General features: G+C 46.2%; 1 protein-coding gene across 2 annotated transcripts in view; it reads right to left on the minus strand.

Annotated features, from left to right (window-relative positions):
* LOC144094105 (alpha-mannosidase 2C1-like) overlaps positions 1-22,947 on the minus strand; it is a 72,967-nt gene that overhangs the window by 17,923 nt on the left and 32,097 nt on the right. For both annotated transcript variants that reach the window (XM_077628016.1, XM_077628015.1), the window contains exons 11-15: positions 19,792-20,034; positions 12,967-13,193; positions 10,042-10,215; positions 5,874-5,984; positions 1,917-2,106 (exon numbers count right to left, since the gene is read on the minus strand). In XM_077628016.1, coding sequence (XP_077484142.1) covers positions 1,917-2,106; positions 5,874-5,984; positions 10,042-10,215; positions 12,967-13,193; positions 19,792-20,034 — 945 coding nt within the window. The remainder of the gene's footprint in view (positions 1-1,916; positions 2,107-5,873; positions 5,985-10,041; positions 10,216-12,966; positions 13,194-19,791; positions 20,035-22,947) is intronic.

A 22,947-nucleotide genomic window follows, 5' to 3' on the forward strand; every position in this document is an offset into this window, starting at 1 on the left:
GTTTTTCAACTTCGAATGCAAACTGCATAGCAATAAGTGCAGCTTTTGCCATAAAAGGAAAGACCTTTTATGTCAACCTCTGAGTAATCATGTCAGCCGTTGCCCTGTGTTGCTCTCTCCTTGTGTGTTCGTCTTTTTTTGGCTGGTATATTCTTTAACATTCCATACCAACAGGCCCACCTGCTTTAGTGTCCCTTTAAGGCAAAGCCTCCTAGAAATTGTGTTCTCCGTTTATAACGGTTCTTTCATGAAGAACAACAGCATCCTATGCAGCGGCTGGGTAGGGGGTACTGTTGTGTGTAGGGGGCACTGCATACATCTATGCATCCGTATACAGTAGAGCCCGCTTATAACCAACATGAACGTCACGTGTCGTCCGTTCATTATATCCCGAAGTTCGTAGTAAGTGGACCACAGCTTTAAAGACAGTTGCTTGTAAAAACTCAAAATTTTTTCTTTGCGAAAAAGTTCGTGATGGATGTCTGTTTTTGCAGCGCAGATCTGATGAGGGAGGTTTCCAATTTATTTAAAGCAGAAGTGTGCTTTTCGCCGAGGCCCTTGGCATAGACAAGTTGTCCGAGGCTCTCTATGTAGCCCATTGCTACCGGCGCGCTTATGGGCGCTGGCTCCGAAGTTTCATCCTCATCTGATTCCTCCGCGTCACTCTCGTCCTGCACACAGAAACGATGCCCTCGTCCGTGCACGGTTCCGCGTTGTCGGCGTCATCATCGACAGAAATAAAATCATTCCAACCAATTTCATGACCCCCCATGTCGGAGTCGACGACACGCACTGCCACAGATCCCCTGGTCATTTTCCGAATCATCAGGCTGGGTATCAGACACTGTGTCGACGAAGCCAGCCTTGCGGAAGTAGTTCCGCACGCAAGTGGCCGTCACCTCCGCCCTGGCCGCTTTCATCATCTCTACCGCTGAATACAATGGAAATGGGCATGGTGTTCCCGTCCGCCATCCCATATTACAACCAGGGCCCAAGAACCAACGAAACGTTTTCACCGCAAAATGAGTGACAAAAGTGCGCGACGGGGTAGATTTTCAACGTGCACAAGCAGCAATCGAGCTAAAGATATACAGATGCACAGCGCCAGCGGAGAGACCAATGAGGGGCGTCTGTGAGCGTCAGTGCAGCCACCTCTTGGCTTCCACGGAAGGCTTACTTCACGGAGTGTGGCCTCCGAGATCAGTGCGGTCGGTTCAGCTAATCACAGAGGCCACGCACGGATTTGCAAGAGAGTGAGGAGAGGGAAGCGGAGTTGTGAGGAGGGGCGCTAGGGCAATCTTGGAAGGCGCGTCGGCGAGGAAAGAGTAGCTCGCTTGAGAGCGGCAGGAAACGGGGCAGGCAGTTCGCCAGCGATGAGGCTAGGGAAAACATGCCGCACGCCAGACGCACAAAGGGGTCGGAGGCAGGTTATCTCGCATCGCGGTGCCAGGTATACTCCGTCCGTTCGCTGCAACCGATCAGCAGGGCTTAATGACATTCGTTATACATGTGATTTTGTGCCATTCAAATAATGTATATTTAGACGGTCGCACAGGTCTCATTCATTATAAGCGAAAGTTCATCTCAAGTGGGGCCTTTACATGTGGGCTCGACTGTATAATCACACCATCAGCCGAATAATGAGGATTCACTGTGGTGCCCCCATCTGAGGCTGTGTGCCATCATTTCGATACTACCACACTGTCTATACCTGTGTGAAAACTTGGGGGAGTTTTCACAAAGACTATGAAATGCGAAATGTAGAAAAAAATCACCTTGTGTGCCTGTCACACACTCACGCTGATAACATGTATAGTTTGCCCAGTTTTCGCTCTTCTCTTTTCAACTGAAGACTTCCCATGCAAATCCATGACTGATTTATGGACAGTAATCAAGTGAGATAAGCGGTAACCTACCCTGGTGCGGCATGAGGGCATACGTGAAGTGGTGGTGGCCCATGTCGGCATCTGGGTCAGGGCTCTTGGGTGCCCTGAGTAGCGACAGCCGCAGCACGTTGCCGTGAACTGCGTGGCCATACTTGCAGGTGTTGAGAAGTGCCAGGCCATGGCCGTGCTCACTGAGATCGGCCCACTTGTGACCGTACACCTGGGTAAACAGTGGTGGGGCAGAAAAAAATAGAGAGACAGAGGTGAGCCTCAGTGGTAATTCTCTGGCCTGTAACTCGGCACTGGGGAAGAGAAAGGGATATGACAGGTGATGAGGGTGAAAAAAAGAGGAGAGCAAATATACATATGAGCCCATCACAACTTTGTCAGATGACAGCTATAAGTCATGACCCGTGCTGCTCGAAAAGCGAAGTAAGGCCCAAAAAGAAGAGGAGCACCCAATTCGGGAGGGGTCAAAGTCTCTCTCGCAAGTGGAGGTTAGAGGAATGAACTGATGGATAGTGAATGGTTACATGTGAACAAAACTTCACTGACCTATATACAGTACACACTCTTATCACTTGCTGGCTTCGGCACAGTGATGGGCTGCCAATATTAACAGCATTCAATACTAATAATATTAATGGTATTAATGATATTAACATGACATTCACAGTGTCAATGACATTAATGGTATACTGATACAATAAGAATATTATGGGTCCAGAATAACAACAAGTTTGGCAATGCCAGGCAAGAGATGCCCATCGTGTGCAAGGCATTGTGCCAGATGTGGTCTTGCTGTGATGAGCAGGTTCTACAGTCCAGCCCACTTAAAATGGCCTCACTTATAATGAACGCTCGTTTAGCACAAACAAAGATGATGCAATTGTCACAATGTGCATTACAGCTATGGCGCCGAATCTCAGACAGAACGAACGTCCGTGGGCATTAAAGTTGGTTCAGAAAACATGTAGGTCCCAGGAACTCACGTGCCAGGGCATGCTGCACGGTCTTCATCGCATTCTTACAAGGGCATTGAAACCTCGTTCTTTCGCATGACGACTGTGAAAAAAGCACGGGTTACACAAAGAAAAAAATATTGACAGACGATTATGATACTTGGAAATGAGAAATTTGAGCGCAGCTCTTCACACGCCAACTTCCAGCGCTGGCAGGCGACGTGTTATACTGCTGGCCACCCTCCGGGACCTTCCCATGGCAGCCACCTGCTGGTCGTCCATTCCTCCGCTCTCACCGTGGCAGGTGGCACTTCACTTTGCTGCTACCTGCTGAACGGCTCTCAGGTTGTCAGTGTGTCATCATTAAACCCGGAAGGCCTGGCACATGATACACCTGGCACATACTGGGAGCCTAGCGCGACTTCTGAGTACTGTATTTACACTATTGTAAGTCGACCTGTTTTTTTTAATTTGAAAATCCGAAGTGGGGGAGTCGACTTACAATCAAAACTAAAACATCGCACTATAAGTAAAGGCGAGGCAAACGAGATATCAGGCATGCTACAGCGTGGTTGCATTTTTGATGCGCAGCTCCGTTGCATTGCTCTTGGGGCTGGCCTTGAGCAGCTGCTATGTCAACGTGCAGAACTGGCATACCCTCCCCGTGCGTGCAGGCAGCGGCCAATGGCGGCTATCAATAAGCAGCAAACTGGCACCCCACACGTGGCTGCTGACTGCGGTTGCTGATAAGCGGCGGCGCCCTGATAACACAATCGCGTTCTACGGGAAGCTCAAGCGTCCAACAAGTTTTCTTTTTACTTTCAAATGCGCGCTGCTTTCAAATGCTGGCCGCTGTTCCAATCGAGGTAGCACCCCCACTCGTAACGGCAGCGGTGCCGGGGAGTGTCGGTAGCCGACGGAAAAGCCGACGCCATTCACGCGTAGTTTCTCTTTGGCTCTGATGCATTTGACTGCTGATCGCCGCACTTCACAAGTTTTTAATATAGTGCTTCGTCAGTCGTCATTTGTGCTCCAGGTCCGGCAAGCGACCGGCACTCATTCATGGCTACATTCAAGATGGCTGCCATTTTTTACGCCAAAGAAATGAACAGCCACGCACCGGGCCGCAAGTTCAACATTCGCAACGGGTGATACAGATGTGGCAGCTGCAGCGAGGAAAATTTTCAGCTGTTCCACGTGATGTGATGTGGCTGTCTGCGAAGTGCGGGATTTCGCTTGATGACGACGTTAGAACGACATGCTGTGGGACCGCAGCAGCGATCACGACGGCAGCGCTAGTGAGGACGATGGCACAAGTGTGGACGAGTAGTCCAGTGACTAATACATTTTTGTTTTGGAATGTGCCAACAAGCGGCAGCTGATAGCGGCTGGCGATAAACGGTGGCCGCTAGATAATGCTATCATGTTCAACTATTCGAGGCAAAGCTTAAACAACCTCGGAATTTTTTTGAAGTTTTTTTTTTTTTGGAAATGTGATTTTGGGGGTCGACTTACAATTGTGTATATGTGCATAGCCATGAAAGAGTCTGTAAAGATGTAGATAGCCTGTGGCGTCGGCTCTTGTTGGATGTGGTCGGCTGCAGCCACTGCAGTAGCCCTCAGCAGTTGCCCAAGTGGCCAACGTGGGCATGTGGTGGTGGATGCATACATTTCTCTGATTCAGCGGTTCAGAAACACACCTGTTTCGAGCCATTCTGGGGGGGGGGGGGGGGTCACAAGAAATTGAAACAGATGAAGTCCTCTTGTTGCAGAACACATTTAGACTGGTGGGTATGATATTGATGGCGAAGAAACTGCCATTCTGTTGCAACTCATGAATTATTTGTTTTAAATACCCTTTCCAAGAACCATTACCCAGTGGAACAAACTAACTGCATTCTGACACAGAAATTGTTGCATTTAGATGAAGAACACCGTGATTGTTGTTATAATCAGCCTGCCTTTGTACCATTCTTGCTATGGATCTGCTCAACTCTGTATATTAGAAGACGACCCTCAAATGACAGTAAATTGAAATTGAGATACTAATATGCAATTTTTGTTTCGTTTTATGTGTGGCTTCAGTATTTTTTGATAGAGCTATGTTCTAACCTCCCATAATCTCGCAACAAGATCACAGCACCTATACATAAATAAATAAAAAATACTACTGTTTCCTCGCTAAGCTGAAAACTAAATTCACACATTTTAGCAGGGAGCGTAGGTGTGCTCCTATGATCTTTGCATAACAAAGTAGTTGGAGGTATCGAAAAATTTCTGTTACAGAGAAGTCATCTATTATTACCTTGGCATACCAGCTTTAGAGTACTGCTGACTAGAAGGAGCTGGCTGTTGATAAAAATCTTTGACCATTGTGAATTTGGACAGGCCTTCGGCAATTTGAATGAAGTTTTCTTAAGCTCAGCCAGTGGTGCCGACAGAAATGACACGTCATATTGGAATATGTTAGCTTTTTGATTTGACTTTTGGATATTCATGAGCACCCAAGGTGCCCACGTTATCCGCTTGCTGTCTGTTTATTTTGTCTATCTGTGTGAATGATTTTGCATCTCTTGGGAGGGGGGTATGTTACAATAAGAATCTTAATATAGTTTTGTGTAGGATTAGTGTTGCAGTAAACGGAGCTAATAGAAATGGGTCAAAAAGGAGGAACACAGACAAGGATTGTAATGTGCCAGCTGTGGCCATCTTACCCCCCAAGCTTCCGGATCCCCTCCTCTCGTCTGACTGTCTCCCGCTGCTAAATTTGCCTTCATACAGAATTAACTCTGCTACCCTATGTGGCCATCACATTTGTGCTTTTGGCATTACAAGCCCTGCCCAAGGCGTTATTATTTGGCAATACGTGACATATGCCAAATAAGCAGTTGGTATTCAGTGGCCAGTTGCAAGCTTTACATGCCTTCGCGCTGTGCATTTTACTTAGTTTACACTGCTGTTCTGAAGCTCGACCAACCTGCCCTTGCCATCATCCCAGCATGCAATTCCCACATCGAATACTCACCTCAAACTTTGCCCAGTCCCAGGAGGTGTTGAAATGAGTCGGCCTCTCCACGTGTCCAAACTGAATCTCATATGTGGCTTTTCGAGACAGGATGTTGGCCGGGAACTCCACCTGGGAAGGCAAACAACACACGTGGCAATCTGCTTTTCAGTTAAACCAAAAACTGGTCTGCTGTGATCTGACTGGCCAAGGTCACTTTGAGCAGCTTTTAGAGCAGCCAAAAGTGCTTTTTGATGCAGAAAAGAGCATTTGGCATACATGCATGCTTTATTTTCCAGTGTACAAGTGGCATTCTTTTTTTTGTGTGTGATTTAACCATGCGCCATTTCTTGCCGTCTCTGGTAACTATGTTTGAAAAGAAAATCGATGCATAAAAGAGAAAAAGAAGTTATCAAAGTTTTACCGCAGTGCGATCCGCTACCGTGACCTGCTTCCGCGGGTGCCCAACTGCACCTGTGCAGTGGCAGATGTGCATTTCTCAGGGCCATCTGCGCAATGCATAGTTAGGTTACCGTGGATGCAGTTCATGGCAGTGGAACGTAGATCGCGCTATGCTAAAACGGCATTTTCATATTTTATCCTATGGCAACACGAAGTGTGTGCCTCATCCAGTCCCGTCATACTATTCTCAAAAGCTTCGAATTCAGCGTTACATCTCTATGGCTTTGCACCACGTGTCATGCATTCTTCTTACTCAACATGACGCAGTCTGCGAGGTGAAGAAGGTACGATGCGTGCGGTTGAATTTGCGCTGGCGAATAGGAACTGCACAGCAGGGAGACAGTTTGACATGAGTAGAAAAAATTGTCCGGCACTATCTGCCTCTCATTGAAAGGGCAGTGAAGCAAGCCCCAAAATCGACACCCACTGAGAACTTCGCGGAAGCATGCCATTTCCCCAATTCGGCCATGCAAAGAAGTGCAAATCAACACCAGCGTTGTTTGTGAATGTTTGTGTGCATTTCCAGCATGTCCTCCACACCATGCTATGCCCAGTGTAAATCCCTGCGTGCTGTAGGCTTATTTCGCTTCTCTGTTTTCATTACGCGGGTTGACAACCTGCCCAGCCGGCATGGTGCCCACTCCAATATATATGTATACTAAGGTCTGATAGAAGGATTCTAAGAAATATTGTGGTTTCCACTAGTGCTGCTCAACGCAGAAGTAGGATAACACACGGTGCCCGAGAATCTTGTTTATAAGAAAATAAGGTTTTGTCGCAGGCTTGGTGCAGATTACTCATATTTTGTCGTAATGTAACAGCATGTAGTGGGCTTTGCCATTTGGCGCAGTTTGGCACAACTGGCGCAGCAATCACATCACTGGCTCAGTGCAAAACTGGCCAGAAGGATACTAAAGCTCTCCCTTCACAGCAATTTTTGACATTTTTTTCAGTAATACAGTAGAATATCCAATGACACAAACATCACAGGATAGCGAACAATGTTTATTATAATAATAAAAACAAACATCAGTATACTGAAGCCGTGGAAATGTGTTCATGCAAATCTGCTTATGGCTGATGGGACTGATTTACAGTCATGCAGCACAGCTCAATGCTTGTGGTGTGCACTGTGCAAATCGTGGTGTTGGCAATGCAAGGCCAGCACTTAGTGGGCGTTGTCCCAGACCCTGGGATCATATCATAGATATACAGTAGAATTTCAATGGTATGGATATCAAGGGGAGGCGAAAATATTCATTCCACCCGAAATTTCGTATCAACAAAAAACGAGAGAAATCCGTTCCCAAACAAAGAGACAAGCGCAAAACATTTATCTACGCGGAAAAAAGTCACGTATGTCCATCTGGGTTTTTTTTTTCCATGAGGTCGGCCAGCATAAAATTTTTGAAGCTGACGAATTGGGCTGTCGTGTTCTCCCGCACAGTCTTAAATGTCACACCACGCCGCAGAATATTGAGGGTGTGCATAAGTTCGGCTGCCGTCGGCATTGGTCATCACTACTTTGGTACTCATCTTCTTCTTCGTCATTGGTTGAAATTTCAGGCTGCGCCGATACTTCCTCCACAATGTCTTCCACTGTGCGCATATCACAGGTGGTGAGATCGTCGTCCATGGTGACGAAATCGTCACCACTACAGTCAATGCCAAGCTGGTTCCAGACATCAACAGGAATCGGATCTGGCACTTGCAAGGTGGTGGCCACTGTGGATTTAAAAATCCCACATTTTGCGAAACAATTGGCAATGGTTGCAGAGAAGATGCGATCCCAGGCCATTGCAATATAATGCATAGCGTCCAAAAGACTAATCTGCAGATTTGCGTCCTTCCGGTCAATCTTCGCAAGGAGGCGGCGCACCAAGAAACCTTTGAAACGGTGCTTGACATTTCCGATAATGCCAGCACCCAGTGGCTCAAATCACTCGTAGCGTTCAGGGGCAGGAGCACCACTTTGACACTATGTAGTGTCATCTGTTTTTGGGTTGGCCACGCACTGGTCCAGAAGCAAAACAATCTTTCTGTTCTGGCACGACATCCTATGGTGCAAGTACGTGATGAACTTAACGAACCCGCCACGATGTCATCCACACCTTTTTATGAGCCCTATAGATGCAGGGCAACCGACCGGCTGCCCTAAAGCATCAGAGATTTTGGTAGTTGCCAATGACGGTCAGCTTCATCTTTTCTGACCCGTCAGCATTGCAGCAAAACAAAAACGTAACACACTACTTGCTTTTGTCCGCCCTGGCAGTCTTCGCCCTTGAAGCACACTCTTCTCGGGCTGAAGGTTGTAAAAGAGCCCTGCCTCGTCTATGTTGAAAACATTGCGAGCGTCACATCCAGCGATGAAAGACAGTAGCGCGGCTACCATCCAATCTTCAAGGGCGGAGGCGTCAATCTTTTTTCCTTTGCTGCAAAAGGTTTTCTAGGAGAGGTAACGCAGTGCCTCGGTGAATTCAGCCACCAGAGGCCTGAAAATCTTTGATCCGTAGGGTGCGTGCAGTGTCCGCAGTTATCTCACGAAGAACTTTTTCGTCGACGACGACGACAGCCGCGGTGACTTCTTGAAACCTAGGAGAACTTCTTCTAACTTTATATGGTGAGCAGTCTTCGCTTCTTTGGCGTTTATGCCAAAGAGCTGCACAATTTGCATAATTTGGTCGCACTGACCGACGATCGTAGACAGCGTAGAAAGCAGCAGGCCTAATTCCATGGCCATGTCAATGTGCCTTTTCTTGGGCTCTTCGTCCACCTTCTTTAAAATATCCAATTTGTCCCTAAAAGACAGCACCTTCCCCTTTCACGAAACTGTACTGATTGCACTGAGTACCTTTTGGGCTGACGCAATTGATGCTCGTAAAACGACACACACAAACAACACGCGGCACTTCCGTAGTCTCTGTCTTCGCGTATGACGGAACAAAGAAGGAACTGCTGCTGCTGTGACGATCTGCGCGCTGGCTGTAGCAGAGAGCGGAGCAGAGTGGGGCTGCGAGAGGACAAACCGCACCCGAAAATGCCAGGTGGGTTGGCTGGTTCGCAGAATGAACGGACCAATAAGCGGCGGTGTTAGCCTCAGGCAACAACGAAGTGAAAAAAAGAAAGGCGAAGAGGCCGCCACCAAATACAAAAGAGAGGAAAAGCTTGCGCTTGCACGACGCTTGCTTTTCCAGCCTCCCTGTAACCGCGGAATACCAAAGCAGTACTGGCACATGCTGCGCCAGCTGTCCTTGACGGTCACGGTGCCCAAGTTTGTATCACCCGGCACGAAGCGGGGAAGTGTTCGGAACATCCGAATTTCGGCCACACGCGAGGGCGTCATTTTATTGCCTATGATCTCCATTTGCCTCTGACGGCTGGCTTTGCAATAGTATCGTAGTGCCTTGAGCTGCACATGTAACGTCAACCACCCTGCAAGGAACTACATGCAAGCCGGGTGGAAGGGCTATGCTTCTTATATTTGGTGTCAACTTTTTTTTGGCCAATGAGGGGGGCGTGAGTTTGGCGATCAATGTCCAGGCGGTAATATACAGTACGTAATGAGCGTTATGACCTTTGTAGAGTTTCTTTAGGAAGTGTTTGCAAAATTTTCGCATAATTTGTGCACCCACTTTTTGAAGCTTTAATTTCAAGAAAAAAAGTGCACAAATTACACGAGTAAACAAGGTACTTCTCAGTCATGACTACAAATCTCAAGTGAGATCACCTTGAGGAACTTGTGGTCTTCTATCCACTCGACCTGTGTGTCAAACTTGAGGTATGGGTGCACGGCATCGATGATCACAGTCTGTGTGACAATGCTACGGCTTCCCACGGCGAACTTCACCCTGACTGCTGCCTGCAGGGGCCCTTGCTCCAAGATGGTGGCCGCCTCAAGCAACTGGACAAACGGACAGCTGCAGTTGACACAATGATAAAAGCACTGCACGTTCGATGCCTACAGGGTGCGGGGCCAAGCTTTGTTTCACAGTCCACAGTTTTCAAGAGCAAAAGCATAATTGCTGAATACAAGTTACACAGAGTTCTCTCGTGAGACATCAAGCAGTGTTATTATGCCTCGTAATAGGGCTTGGTTCTGCAAGTTTATTATGGTCCCAACAAGACACGTACTGTACAGCCTCAGTCAAAAGTACATACACCACTAGGCAAGTGACCAAGTATTAGTTACTTTAGGGTTATGAAAAGATCACCATACAGTGCTCAAAGGAACAAGTTAATTCAGACAATATAACTTTAAATTTGTAACTCCTGGCGTATCACGTACATACGAGAGCAAAAATGCACAGTCGAGCCCGCTTAATTATAACGTACTTAACCGGCACGTGCCGTTCGTTCATTATATCCGGATGTTCGCAGTAAGTAAAAACTACAAGGCGGGCGCCCGTGGTGTACTGTCTATGCGGTATGTGAGAATTGTGATCGACTTGCCGAATTTTGATGCTGGTTGGCACATTTTCATGCATTGTGATAGACTCCACTCGCACCAAGCATTTAGGCCTCGTGCGTCTTGCAATGAAAGGCCACTTTTAATTATGGGCACAATGTATATCAACCAGACACGAAACCTGTACCGCAGATATAGTAACTTCTTAGTTTACGACATTTACGGTTTGTAAGGACTCCATCTTTGCTGAGCGCTAACCACCACTCCACCTGATGTGCTGGGTGCGGGTGCAGTGGTGGCAGCCGGTCTTTGCGCACAAGAACATTCCACACCACCCAAGTGTAGCCTTAGACAGACTAAATTTGTGGCCACAACAAAGCACAGAGGCATTTGTTGAGCTTAGCATACACGGACACAGTGCAAAAGAAAGTGCCTTTTCGAGAAGCTCTTATGCAGCACTAATGTCACAAGGCACAGCCTCCGTGGTCTTGGCCAGGAGTCATACAAGCGCGCAGATTTGACAAAGTAGTCACTCGAGCTCCATCAGCTCATAGCATTTAATTTTACTTCTAACGATTTGGTGATCAGTGCATGAGGCCCAGGCAATGACTGGCGCAACTGACGAACACACTCCAGCTTAGCATGATGCCACGTCTCTTTCTGTAGTTCTGTTCAAGTGCGATAAGATTTCTTACCCACCATAAAAAGATTCGTGGGGTCCCGTGTTTGAAAGGAAGGCAGGTACTCAGTGCTTAAAGTCTGGCTCCCTTGAAGGGTGCTCTCAAAAGAATGGAGCCCAGGTGGAGAGGGAAATAAGGAGGGAAAGAGAGAAAGCAGCTGGCAGCCTGTTTTACACTTTGTTTTATACAAAGCTGAGAAATCATTTTGAAAGGTCGTTGTTTGCTCAGTTTATGTCACAGACCTAGCTGAAACAAATGACTGCCCCACGCACTGCCAGTGTGCTCGCTGCTGAGAGCTGAGTGGACAGCTCTCGACTGACTCGTGGTGTCACAGCACGGGTTTCCCTTTTTCTTCCACCTTTTACGCAGCACTGCCAACTCTGTATTTTTCTCCGTCCCTAGTTTTAGAAATCACATATGTTAATGATTCTTATGAAATCACAGCAAAATTTTCGGAACGACAGAGAAGAAATGTTTCGAAACCCACTGACAAGAAGAATAAAAAATTGTGGCTTGCTTCGGATTCATGCAGTCTCTACATTTTAGCAAGGAGGAGTCTCAGATCTATTGCCAATATTGGTGGCGGGGTCTGAGACCCCCGAGACCCCCTGACTGTAGGTACTGCAGGTACCGTTGACTACTTACGAGTGTGCCTCTCCTCCTCTGCCACGAGGTCACGTCCCAAAGTGGGCTAGCCCCACAGTTAAGTGTGCAGAAGTTGAGGTGCAGTTGTGCACCAGTGGCAGTTTTTTTTCTTCCTTTGTGTAACCCACACTCTATTCATGGTCCTTGCATGAAAAGCGAATGCAGTATTGATATTTATGTCGCACTGCGCACGATGAAGGATCACGCGAGTTCCTAGCGCCTGCGTGTTCACTGTAACCAAATTTTGTGTCCACGGACATTCGCCCTATCTGAATTATGGTGCCATAGCCCAAATGTAAATTGCGACGGTCATGTCGTCATTGTTTGCACTAAGCGAGTGTTTGTTATAAGTGGGCCCTTTGTAAGTAGGCTGGACTGTAGTCTTTATTTACGCTTATAGAGGTATATACAAGTATAAATTCCTCACATGAATGCAAAAACAGCCTCTTCCAACATATTTATCAAAGCAGGGTCAATGTGCCAGCTGCGAGAGGTGCAAGAGGCCTGCAGACGAAAGGTTAGTCACAGGAAAACCTAACACTAACAGAAACACAGCCTAATATTTCTGTGGTTCTATTTCTACCCTGGTTGGCGATGGAACAGTTTAATGTTTTGCTATTCATGCATATTATGTGCCTGAGCATTGGTGCACAGTTGTAATCGTTTTAAAATATTTAAAAATTGTCATAATTTGCTGCCTTTAATTAAGCAGTAATCATACTCTTTTTAATGAAGACAATGATGACAATGAAACTGCTTATTGTGTAATAAACTAACCAGTTTTTTTTTTAACCGTATGGTTTAGTTCCACGGCCAAACAGGGTTAATTTGAGTGCCACAGGCGTTTCCGAAATAAAACAAATTTGTAATTTCGTCGAAATGCATGACTAGGCAGAGTACCGACAATTGCATCACACTGTACCTGTTTGACAGCAGGTTTCCGTGTCTCCAGGTGGTAGTCCATGACATCCCAGGCATCCCAGTACAGGGGAATGTCATCAAACATGACAAACACATTGGCCAGTGTGTCTGAAGCCACAAACTCCTTGGAGCCCCCCAGTAGTTTGAGTGAAGACAGCTCACACTGGCTGTTCAGTCTGGCCTCCAGAAACTGGTTTCGTAACCGAATCACGCCAGGCACGGTCTCCACTGCAAAGAGCAAAGGAGCACTCTCAAGGAAAACAAGGAAAAAATGGAAATAGGCTGACACGAAGTTTCAATGCGAAGATGATTACAGTCAAACTTCGACGTAATGAACCTCTACGCAGTGAATTCCCTGAAGCTACAATGTTTCTCAATTCCCCACTGACGCCCTCACTGAAGTGTGTGTATTTTCAAACTCTAAGTAACGAAGGTGTTACTGTGGTCGACCTTGATATAATGAACTAGTCTTGCCAACTATCCATTAACTAGTGCTGCATTAGGTTGAATCACGTAAAAGTTTCATGATGATAAAACACAAACCACCATGAGAGGAACATTTAGGACTGCTACGAGCAAATGCAGTTGACACACCGCGTTGTGCTACGGTGTGATCGATGGCTCTCCATGCTAAAATGAAGCAGTCTCCACAGCTTTCGGTTTTGCAGCCTCACACCGTAACACCAAGTGGCATTACAATAGTTCATGTCCAAAAGCAGCATAAAACAACTGAGAGTGGCAAAGAAGGCTAGAGACAAGCAGTGCACGGTCATCACCGCCACTCAGTTCGAGCGCGGTTATGGCGCTGACAGCAGGTGCACGGCGAGAGTGGGGCCAGCAAACAGTGCCTGCAACGCGAGACGAACAGTCAGTTTCCTATGGCAAGAGTGAACCACGCCGAGACTAGCACGTGAAAAAGGGCAGATGCTTCTGACCTGCCCACTTTTCCTGCCCCATTCTGCTATGCATGGGGCGAAGACAATGGTGGTTGCTGCCGTATGCACGCTATCAACAGGATCGCCAAATGTCTCTCCCTGTCCGCGACTTCGAGTCGCTGCAGTTTAGTGTGAACGTCTGTTTGGCCATTTAATCTACATTTTTCACTTCAGTTTCCATCCTGCCCAGTACTTTTGACATGCACTAGAAGCCTGCATGTTACGGAAAATTGAGTACTTTCTTTATTTTGTGCTATCAAGGTTTAACTGAATTTTTCCTTAATTTGGAAAGTTGATTTTGAAATTCTTAAAAGGTACCTATACAGTAAATAAGACTGGGGTTGTTGAGAGGAAACTGATGCCAACCGATATTTTATCTTTGCCCAAGAAGAAAAGGGGAAGATCTAAAGTTCGGTGTGCATAGTAAGCCAACCCATACCGGCCGATACCTAAATTTTAATTCCAGCCACCCTACTAGCCACAAGGCATCTGTCGTCTCCTCTCTTCTGAGAAGAGCAAAAGTCAGTCTGCTCCTCCGAAGCGGAGAAAAAAGAAGAAGAAGCCACCGTTTTTGCCGACCTACAGAAGAATGGCTACACACGTGGCTTTATTCAACGCGTTGGTCGCTGTCAGGCTTGGAGGACAGGGGGACCAGCCAACAGTGAAAGAACGAAATGCGCGCGTGTTGTGCTTCCATATGTGAGGGGAGCCAGTGAGGCACTTGCATGCATTCTGGGAAAACATGAAATCTACGTGGCTCACAAACCTGTTTCGACAATAAGCCGCTTCTTACCATGACCGAAGGCCGCGTCCCCAGAGAAAGACAACCGGGTGTCGTTAACAAAATCCCATGCTCAAAGTGCCCGGCTTCATACATCAGCGAAACAAAAAACCTCCGCCAAAGAATAAGACAACACAAAAATGACATCCGGCTAATGAATTCAGAATTCAACCCCTCGCCGAACACTGCGAGCGCGCCGACCATCGGATAGCCTTCGAGAAAGTGAGCGTCTTGGCTGTGGAGCCAAACCTGTTCAAGAGGCGACATGTCGAGTCATGGCACATCGGGCTCACAAAGGAGGCGATGAATAGGACTCCAGGAACGCTCCCCTCTGCGTACGTTAGTGGACTGCGCCATGTGCTAACAAAGGGAGAGCGAAGGCAGGAACCGGCTGCTGCTGCTGCTGGCACACTTTAGTCACCCCTGAAGAAGGGAGACAGTTGGTCCCGAAATGTTGGGCAAAGATAAAATATTGGTTGGTGTCAGTTTTCTCTCAAGAGAAGCTATCTCAAACATCTAAAGAACCCAACCAGAAGAACTTCCGTCGAAGATGCTTTCGTTTAAGACGGGCTGCACTATAACTGGAGTTGCAGTGTGTGTCAAATTCCAATTCCTTTATTCAGCACCATACATGATGCTTGGAGCATGGTGAAAAAGCAAGCAGGAACGCTGGCTTGAAAAGTATCACACCCCTACTTACAATGGCCACAGCAACGGCGTTATCCCAGGAATGAATACACACATAAAAAATCTTCTTAAAAAAAAAGAAAAGAAAGGAATAAACAAATGAAGAAGACAGTGTTGTCTGGATTAAACTGTCCTGATAATTAAAAGGTCAGTAAAAAGTTGTGAAGCATTTGCGATAACAGTATAAATGTCTGGTGTGTGCCAAAGTTCAAAACGTAGCATATCTGACAAATTGAAGATACAAGTACGGAAAAAGGAGAAAAAAGGAACAGCAAAGATAAATGCACAGTGCATTGTGCTTTGCGAAGATAATTACAATACATCACGTCAATACAGCAGTGCATAAGATGGAAGTATGTAGTACAAATCGTAGTTCCAAAGGCCCTCTAATATGTACAGTGAATATTCCATGAACGAGGTAAAAGTGAATAAACATGAATAACCAATAAATATAATTAGTTTAACATAAGAGGTAACTGGTGCTTTAATCTTTGCATCTACTGAATGGAAGATGCCATGGTGGAATGTATTGCAGCGGTCTGTATGTGACAGAAACAAGAAAAAAACCTTAATAAAATGGAGGGGTTTCTCTCAATTTACTCCAATTCAGTTTATTTTCCAACACTGACAAGAAAAGGGGCTGTATGCCGGCGCGGTGGCTGAGTGGTTACGGCGCTCGGCTGCTGACCCGAAAGACCCGGGTTTGATCCTGGCCACAGTGGTTGCATTTCGATGGAGACGAAATTCTAGAGGCCCGTGTAGTGTGTGATGTCAGTGCACGTTAAAGAACCCCAGGTGGTTGAAAGTTCCGGAGCCTTTTACTGCGGCGTCTCTCCCAGCCTGAGTCACTTCGGAACGTTAAACCCCCATAAACCATAAACCAAACGAAAAGGGGCTGTGTGAAAAAAAGCTGCAAAGTGCAGCTTGACATGCCCCTCGTCCTTTACATTGCAAAGCAGCGGGTAGCAGACAGGGCATACAAACAACAGCAACACAACTATGCACGAAGCATATAAACAATTGTTGCAAAATAGCCGATGTAATAGCACACGAAAAGAAAATGAACCGTAACATGCAAAAAACAAAAAGACAATTGAACCACACATATCGAGCAAGCAACACAGGAGAAAAATTGTAAAAAGGGCAAAATGCAAAAAACTAAGTGGTCTGCGGTTCTGTATATCATGTCAGACTCAATGAAGTTAATGAAAAACCTAAACAGCAACACATAAGCTCTGCATCACTTTCCGGAAAATTTGTGACACATCAATGTTCTCAGAATTAAACTCATTTATTTTACCTTAACTGAAAACATGTTTAAATCCATCTACACACTGCCATATATGCATCAAGAAGGAAGAAAATTGCAAAAAATTATGTAAACAGTGGAGGAAAGGAAATAGAAATAGAAGAAAACTTAGTAAGATAAACTACAATCATGAAATTTGGAGGCAAGGCACTTCGCGACTACAGAGCAAACCCAGTCTCAAGCTTCTCAAGGAGGTCAATGCCACAAAGTTAAGGCAGGAAAGTTAAATGCTTGCTGCAGCTTCAAATCGTTGGACAAGGGACCCAGTATGCTGCACAGTTTCAGTGGCAGGCCCACATTTCAAGCTAATAATACCATATAAACGCCTGTAAGGGCCGCACCCGTGTATGGGCCACGCCCTGTTTTTCAGAAGGAAATATTAGAAAAAATAATATCCCTGTAAAAGCCACACCCAACCTTTTTACATAACCCATGAGGGAATAGCCTTCGAAATGAACGCGCCATAGCCTCCGCGATCAGCTCCGGCTACGAGCAACGGTGCGCTTCATTGCGGAAGCGACGCATGCGCACAGGAGCTTCCAGGTGCCGCCCACGGATGGCGCCAGAGGCTGCGGCTTATTATCATCATCGTCAACATTTTCCTCCGCCGCGAGTTCCGCCAGCTCCCGCTATCCATATCGGCATCAGTATCACCAGCTCTAGCGTTTTGTTGCTGTCAAAGGTACGGGTGTTAGCTGTGGCTTTCACACCTTAATAGCTACACAACTGGGAGTTTGCTGTTGAACGCGGCAAGCGTGCGGCGGGCAGGAAATTCGATGTGGCCGAGAAGTGCGTCCGACGATGGTGCAACCAAAATGATGCATTGAGGAACACAAGCTGCAAAAAGCGCGCTTTCCGAGGCAAGCCGTGCAAGTTTCCTGAACTGATAGAAGAGCTGCTTTGCTAAGTGATGGAAGCGCGGAACAACGGCTACGCGTTGACAGCGGACGTGCTGCATGACTTCTTGTGGGATGAGCGTGCACCGGAGCACAGCAACAGCTCGGAGTGGGAATACACCGCGAGTGGTGACTGAACATAGAATAAATGCAGCTGATTTCCTGATTGGTGCATTTTTACTTAAAAATAAAAGCTTTTTATTTCGTAAATCGCGTGTATGGGCCACACCTCAAAAAATTGGCCCTCAAATCTGGAAAAAAAGGTGCGGCCCTTACACGCGTTTATACGGTAGGTTCTCTCAAGTTCTCAACTGCATATACCAGGTGCCCAGCTAAAAATAACCAAGCTTTTAAAATAGATGAGGAGTGTCCTAGCCCAGCAAAACCAACTGAGCAACCAACTGGCCAACTGAGTCATGTGGCCTAGTCTGTAGAGTTCTTTTGTTCTCCAAAGTTAATTAGTAAAGAATAATCAGCTAACTTATAAATTATTGGCTTCAGGAACAAAGTGTAAATGCAGAAATTGCACATTGTCTTTAAAAACAGCTGGTTGAAATGTTTGCACCAAGGTACCATCTAAGCAGTTTTATTTACCGGCCTTAAAAGAAACCTACCATATGAGTGCTGCTGGCGCATCTCTCTTGCACAGTGCCCATGCAAAGCCCCGTTGGTGGCATTGCTCCAAAAAAAACTGGAGTCTATTCTCTGAGACGTGTACTGGGATGCTGAAGCACCATGTGCCACTGTCACATGGCACTTTTGTATTTTAAGGCGCTAGCCTTTAATGGCTCATACTCGCGCCCGTCTGTTACATTTTAGGTCACAAGACCTTAAGATCACATGACATCACAAGGTCACGTGACATCACAACACAGCGCGTTGTGATGTAACGTGACCTTGTGATGTCATGTGATCTCTCTGCCACGCTCGCGCCAGCCGCTCTTCTCCTCTGTCGTGAAATGAATTCAAGCGCGGAAAATTCAAATCACTGCAATGAGTCGCAAACAGCTTTCGCCTTCCCGCAGTTAAGAGATATCTAATATCCAACGAATTTTTGTGAGCCATCTTTTAAGGCCAGTAAACAAAGCTGGTTTATGTAAGTAGTGGGGACAATTCAGCCAGTTGCTTTTCAAAACGGTCTACAACTTCCGAATTGACGCTTTATTCCTGAAGCCAGTAATTAACAGTTAGCTAATGACTCTTTATCAATTATTAACTTCGGAGAACAAAAAAATACTGCTGACCAAGCCACGCAACTCTCAACAACACTCAGGTGGTTTTACGGGGCTAGAACACTCAGTCTATTTTACGATCTTGGTTACCTTTTCCTGGGACATCCGGTGTACATGACAAACTGCAACAAAGTGCTGTGTATCCTTTTTTCAGATCAGAGCCTTCACAGTCGATACCTATGCGCTGTCTTTGAACGGACACAGAAAGTGCTTTAATGCAGTGAAAACTGAATGAGAATTTTTTCCCTCCCACAACTTAATTCAAATTTATCATTTAAAGAGTGAAGAGGGATTTGTACACTGTTTTGAAGTGAACAGCAAGTTTGCCTAGCCTCAGGGATCCATACAAAAAATGCACTCCTGACACACTGTATTTTGCTGGTGAAAACGCAATGTGGTAGTGATAAATGTATTAATGCTATTAATGCGATAGCATTTACGTTGTCACCATCCAAAAAAATTTCCGGTTTTTCTGTCACAAAATTTCCTGATTGGCCCAGAGGGTCGCACCGTCATCAGCACGGCCAAATTTGAAACTTTGAGGGCTAGAATGTCCTAGTACCTTCCGCTGAATTGCCATATGAGAATACACTAATCCACCCTAATCCACACACCAATCCCCCTTAATCTATCTTAATCCACTGACTAATCCACCACATCCGTTTAATCCATTTACTGTGGTGAGCCTACATCCAAGATTTTGGGGTTTTTTTGGATTTTTTTTCGGGGGGAGGCCAACTTCCAAATGCTATGACATTTTTTTCTTTAAGGATGCAATGAAGATGGCCTCAAGTTTTCAGTTTTCGAGCTTTCCTTACTTATAAAAGGTCTGTTTTCAGTGGAGTACTGTATCTGCAATTCAGTCTATCAACACAGGTAAACTTAGATTTGTTCTCAATGTCACTTTAGCAGCTGTGAAAATAAATTCTGCAGCATAACAGATTACAAGGTGAGAGTGGCCTCACTAATGAGGAGTGAAAACCTACCAGCCAAGACGGACACCTTGTGGGATGAGATTCCTCGCAGGACCTTGTAGCCAGCTGGTGCAGCGACCAGTGAGACCAGAGTGCCATGCTCAGCCTGCTGCATGGCATTGTCGTCCACACCCTCGATCCAGCACCGCTTGGAGAGGTCATCTCGGTTCCAAGGCACCTGAACAATCTCCGACCGGCTCCAAGGCAGACTGTTCACAAACACCAGGTCGCCGGTCGCATAATCATTGCAGGTCCCTGTGTGTGCAAAAAACAAGAAAAAAAAGAAAAAGAGCTCCCAGAGTTCTCTCCTTTCTCCTGAACTGAAGAACTACCATATTCCCTCTCCTTGCGAGTGCACCCTTTCTCAGGCAGGATCATGGGTCATGTGACCAAAGATGGCACGTTCTTGAGCCCCATGCCCTTTGCAAAAGGCTTGGTAACATTGATGAAATTTCTGAAGGGCACCTGGTGATGAGGGAGTTTTATTGTGTGGTACATGAAATAAAATTGAAATTCAATCCCTCTAACTGCCTGCATAGAACTCTTCATACATGGAGCAATACAAGCCAAATCACTGAAAACAATAAGCATCCTAGCCTACTCTCTCCCATCAGTGCTCACTGGTCCAACCAGCCCATAAATACCAGAGTTCCTGTCATTACACGGACTGATGAATTATTATGTTAAAGGAAAGCTATTACTGCTTATGGGGAGGCCAAATTGCTGTGCCTGTGTTAAGAGCTCCAATCTCAGTTGGGGAGAAACACAGCTCTCAGGTTTGTTGCATGTCACGCTCAGTTATGCATTGTCTAACTAAGTAGACTCTCGTTAAGATGAGCTCAGTCAAGATGAATCCTCAGATAAGATGAACAAGTGAGACGTTGGTTTCCCATGGGACTCAATATTAAATAAATCCGCTTAATATGAAACCGTTTTGCGTGTCCGTCGGTTAAGACAAACTTTGCAGGGACCGCTAACAACAGTGACTCTGCGTAATGGCACTCACGAGGTGTCTGCATGGCACTAAGGGAAGCAAAAATTGTACAAAATGCTTGTACGCAAGAAAGCGAACCCCCACAAGATGGCTTCCGTGCACCTTTGTGCAAAGCTGCGGCGAAGCCACCTTGCTAGAGCTTGCTTTCTTGGTGAGAGCTCTCATGCCTGTGCGGAAAAAGGGGCACCATCATGCCTAAGCTGATGCAGATCTCACCATTGTGCGTGCGTCACGTGCCGAGTGTTGCCCCCATCGACTAAAAGGTACCTAAGCTCAAAGCGCACCCGCTTGTTGACTTGGGGCTTGAAAACTCCGGGGCTGCATTTTCAACAGATGCAGTGCCGCAACATGTGTTACCGCTGCGCAGAGATGGCCAGATATCGATGCTCGCACACATTGCCAGCAGCGTATTTGGAAAGACAAATGGTGTGCCTGCTCGTGACGTTGGTAACAGTTATGCCGCAGAAGGAGCAAGGTAAGAGAGAGACGCACGACTGTCCTGCCGGGCACCTTCGGAGCGCTCGGAGCAGGATGGAAAATAAAAATCAGGACGCAGAAATAGCAGCCACTATGGGATACAGTGAGTGGAATGCCATTTTCAAGCAGGATAATAAAAGCTAATTTCATGCTCTGTCTACAGCTCACTTCATGCATAGTGAAATTCATAGTGCAATAAACGCTCTACTTGCATTTATCCTCTTTCTGAAAGGCTATCATATTCACTGTTTTCATATAACATATATCTGGACCCACCTAGCATGCTCACACACCTTATTTAGGGAAAATTCTGTTAAGACAGACTTCTGATAAGATAAACAAATTTTCTGCCCCCTGCAAGTTCGTCTTAAAGGGAGTCGACTTGTTTACAATGCATTCATGCGCCTTCAGTCAAAAGATTTACCACTATGCATGATAAAAATTAATCCTCCCATGCATGTCACATGTCTTTTATTACTGTCACTGTATTTTTGCCTATCTTGCAGTTGGGTAAAAAGTTCATGCTGCCAGAGGACAATGGCAATGGTGGGGTGTCGCGCGAAATGCTCCCTCTCCTGCCCGCTTCTCGTAAAATGGAGCAAGTGTAAGCACACAATTCTTTACAACGTGCCAGTGTAGTATACAGCTCCACCAAGTGCCACACGAGCAAACTTAGCAACGTTGCAGCTGACGTCTCATCATCATCATAATCATCATCATCATCATCTGCCGTGCCCTGATGCGCTTGCCTTCTCTTGGAATCCACTCCGTTACCCTCAAGGACCAGTGGTTATCTTGCCTTCGCATTACATGCCCTGCCCAAGCCCATTTCTTCCTCTTGATTTCGACTAGGATGTCATTAACACGCGTTTGTTCCCTCACCCATTCCGCCCTCTTCCGGTCTCTTAACATTACACCTATCATTTTCCTTTCCATGGCTTGCTGTGTTGTCTTTAAGTTAAGCTGAGCCCTTTTCATTAGTTCGACGTTTCTGCCTTGTAGGTGAGTACCGGTAAGATACAGCTGTTGTACACTTTGCTCTTGAGGGACGTCACAGATGCACTAATATCAGAGCAGCCATAATTAAAATTTGTCTCTAGGATAGGCACATCGGCACATCAGGTTTCTACTGCAAAAGCTGCCATTTTGCATGCCACCAGTGGGAACCTTCTTCAGCACAGCTCAGAAGACTCTCAAGGTGAGTTTGAGAGAAACATTTGTTTCTGCTCCATTAAATTCTTGCTCTTAGAGACAGTAGGGTGCTGCCTGTAAGCATTTCACGACTGAAAAGAATATAATCTAAGTCCGCAGGACATGCACACAAGAAATGGCATGTCTTAGCCAGCCTGACAGAAATGGCTGTGGCCCTGTTCATGTCTCCAATGACGTAATATCTGCCGATGACTCATAACCTCACATGACTATCATGGCAGCCCGTAATCTTGAGGCAAAAGTAACCAACTCCACTGCCTTGTCGCCTTCATTAACATGCTTCAGAAGCAACCAGCAAGCAGAAATCATGGCACGCAGCAGCTAGCATACAACAGTGTTAGTTCTGTTAGCGCAAATTTCGAGAGGCTCATGCAGGAGATGAACTGAAGCAACTTCAGAGGCAACGATGGTGGGACGCCAGGCAGGCAAAGACGGCTTATGGAACAAATGAAGAGAGACAATGCTGGCCATGACACTACCAGCAT

The sequence above is a fragment of the Amblyomma americanum genome, chromosome 6 (genome assembly GCF_052857255.1).
Source record: "Amblyomma americanum isolate KBUSLIRL-KWMA chromosome 6, ASM5285725v1, whole genome shotgun sequence".
Taxonomy (NCBI): domain Eukaryota; kingdom Metazoa; phylum Arthropoda; class Arachnida; order Ixodida; family Ixodidae; genus Amblyomma; species Amblyomma americanum.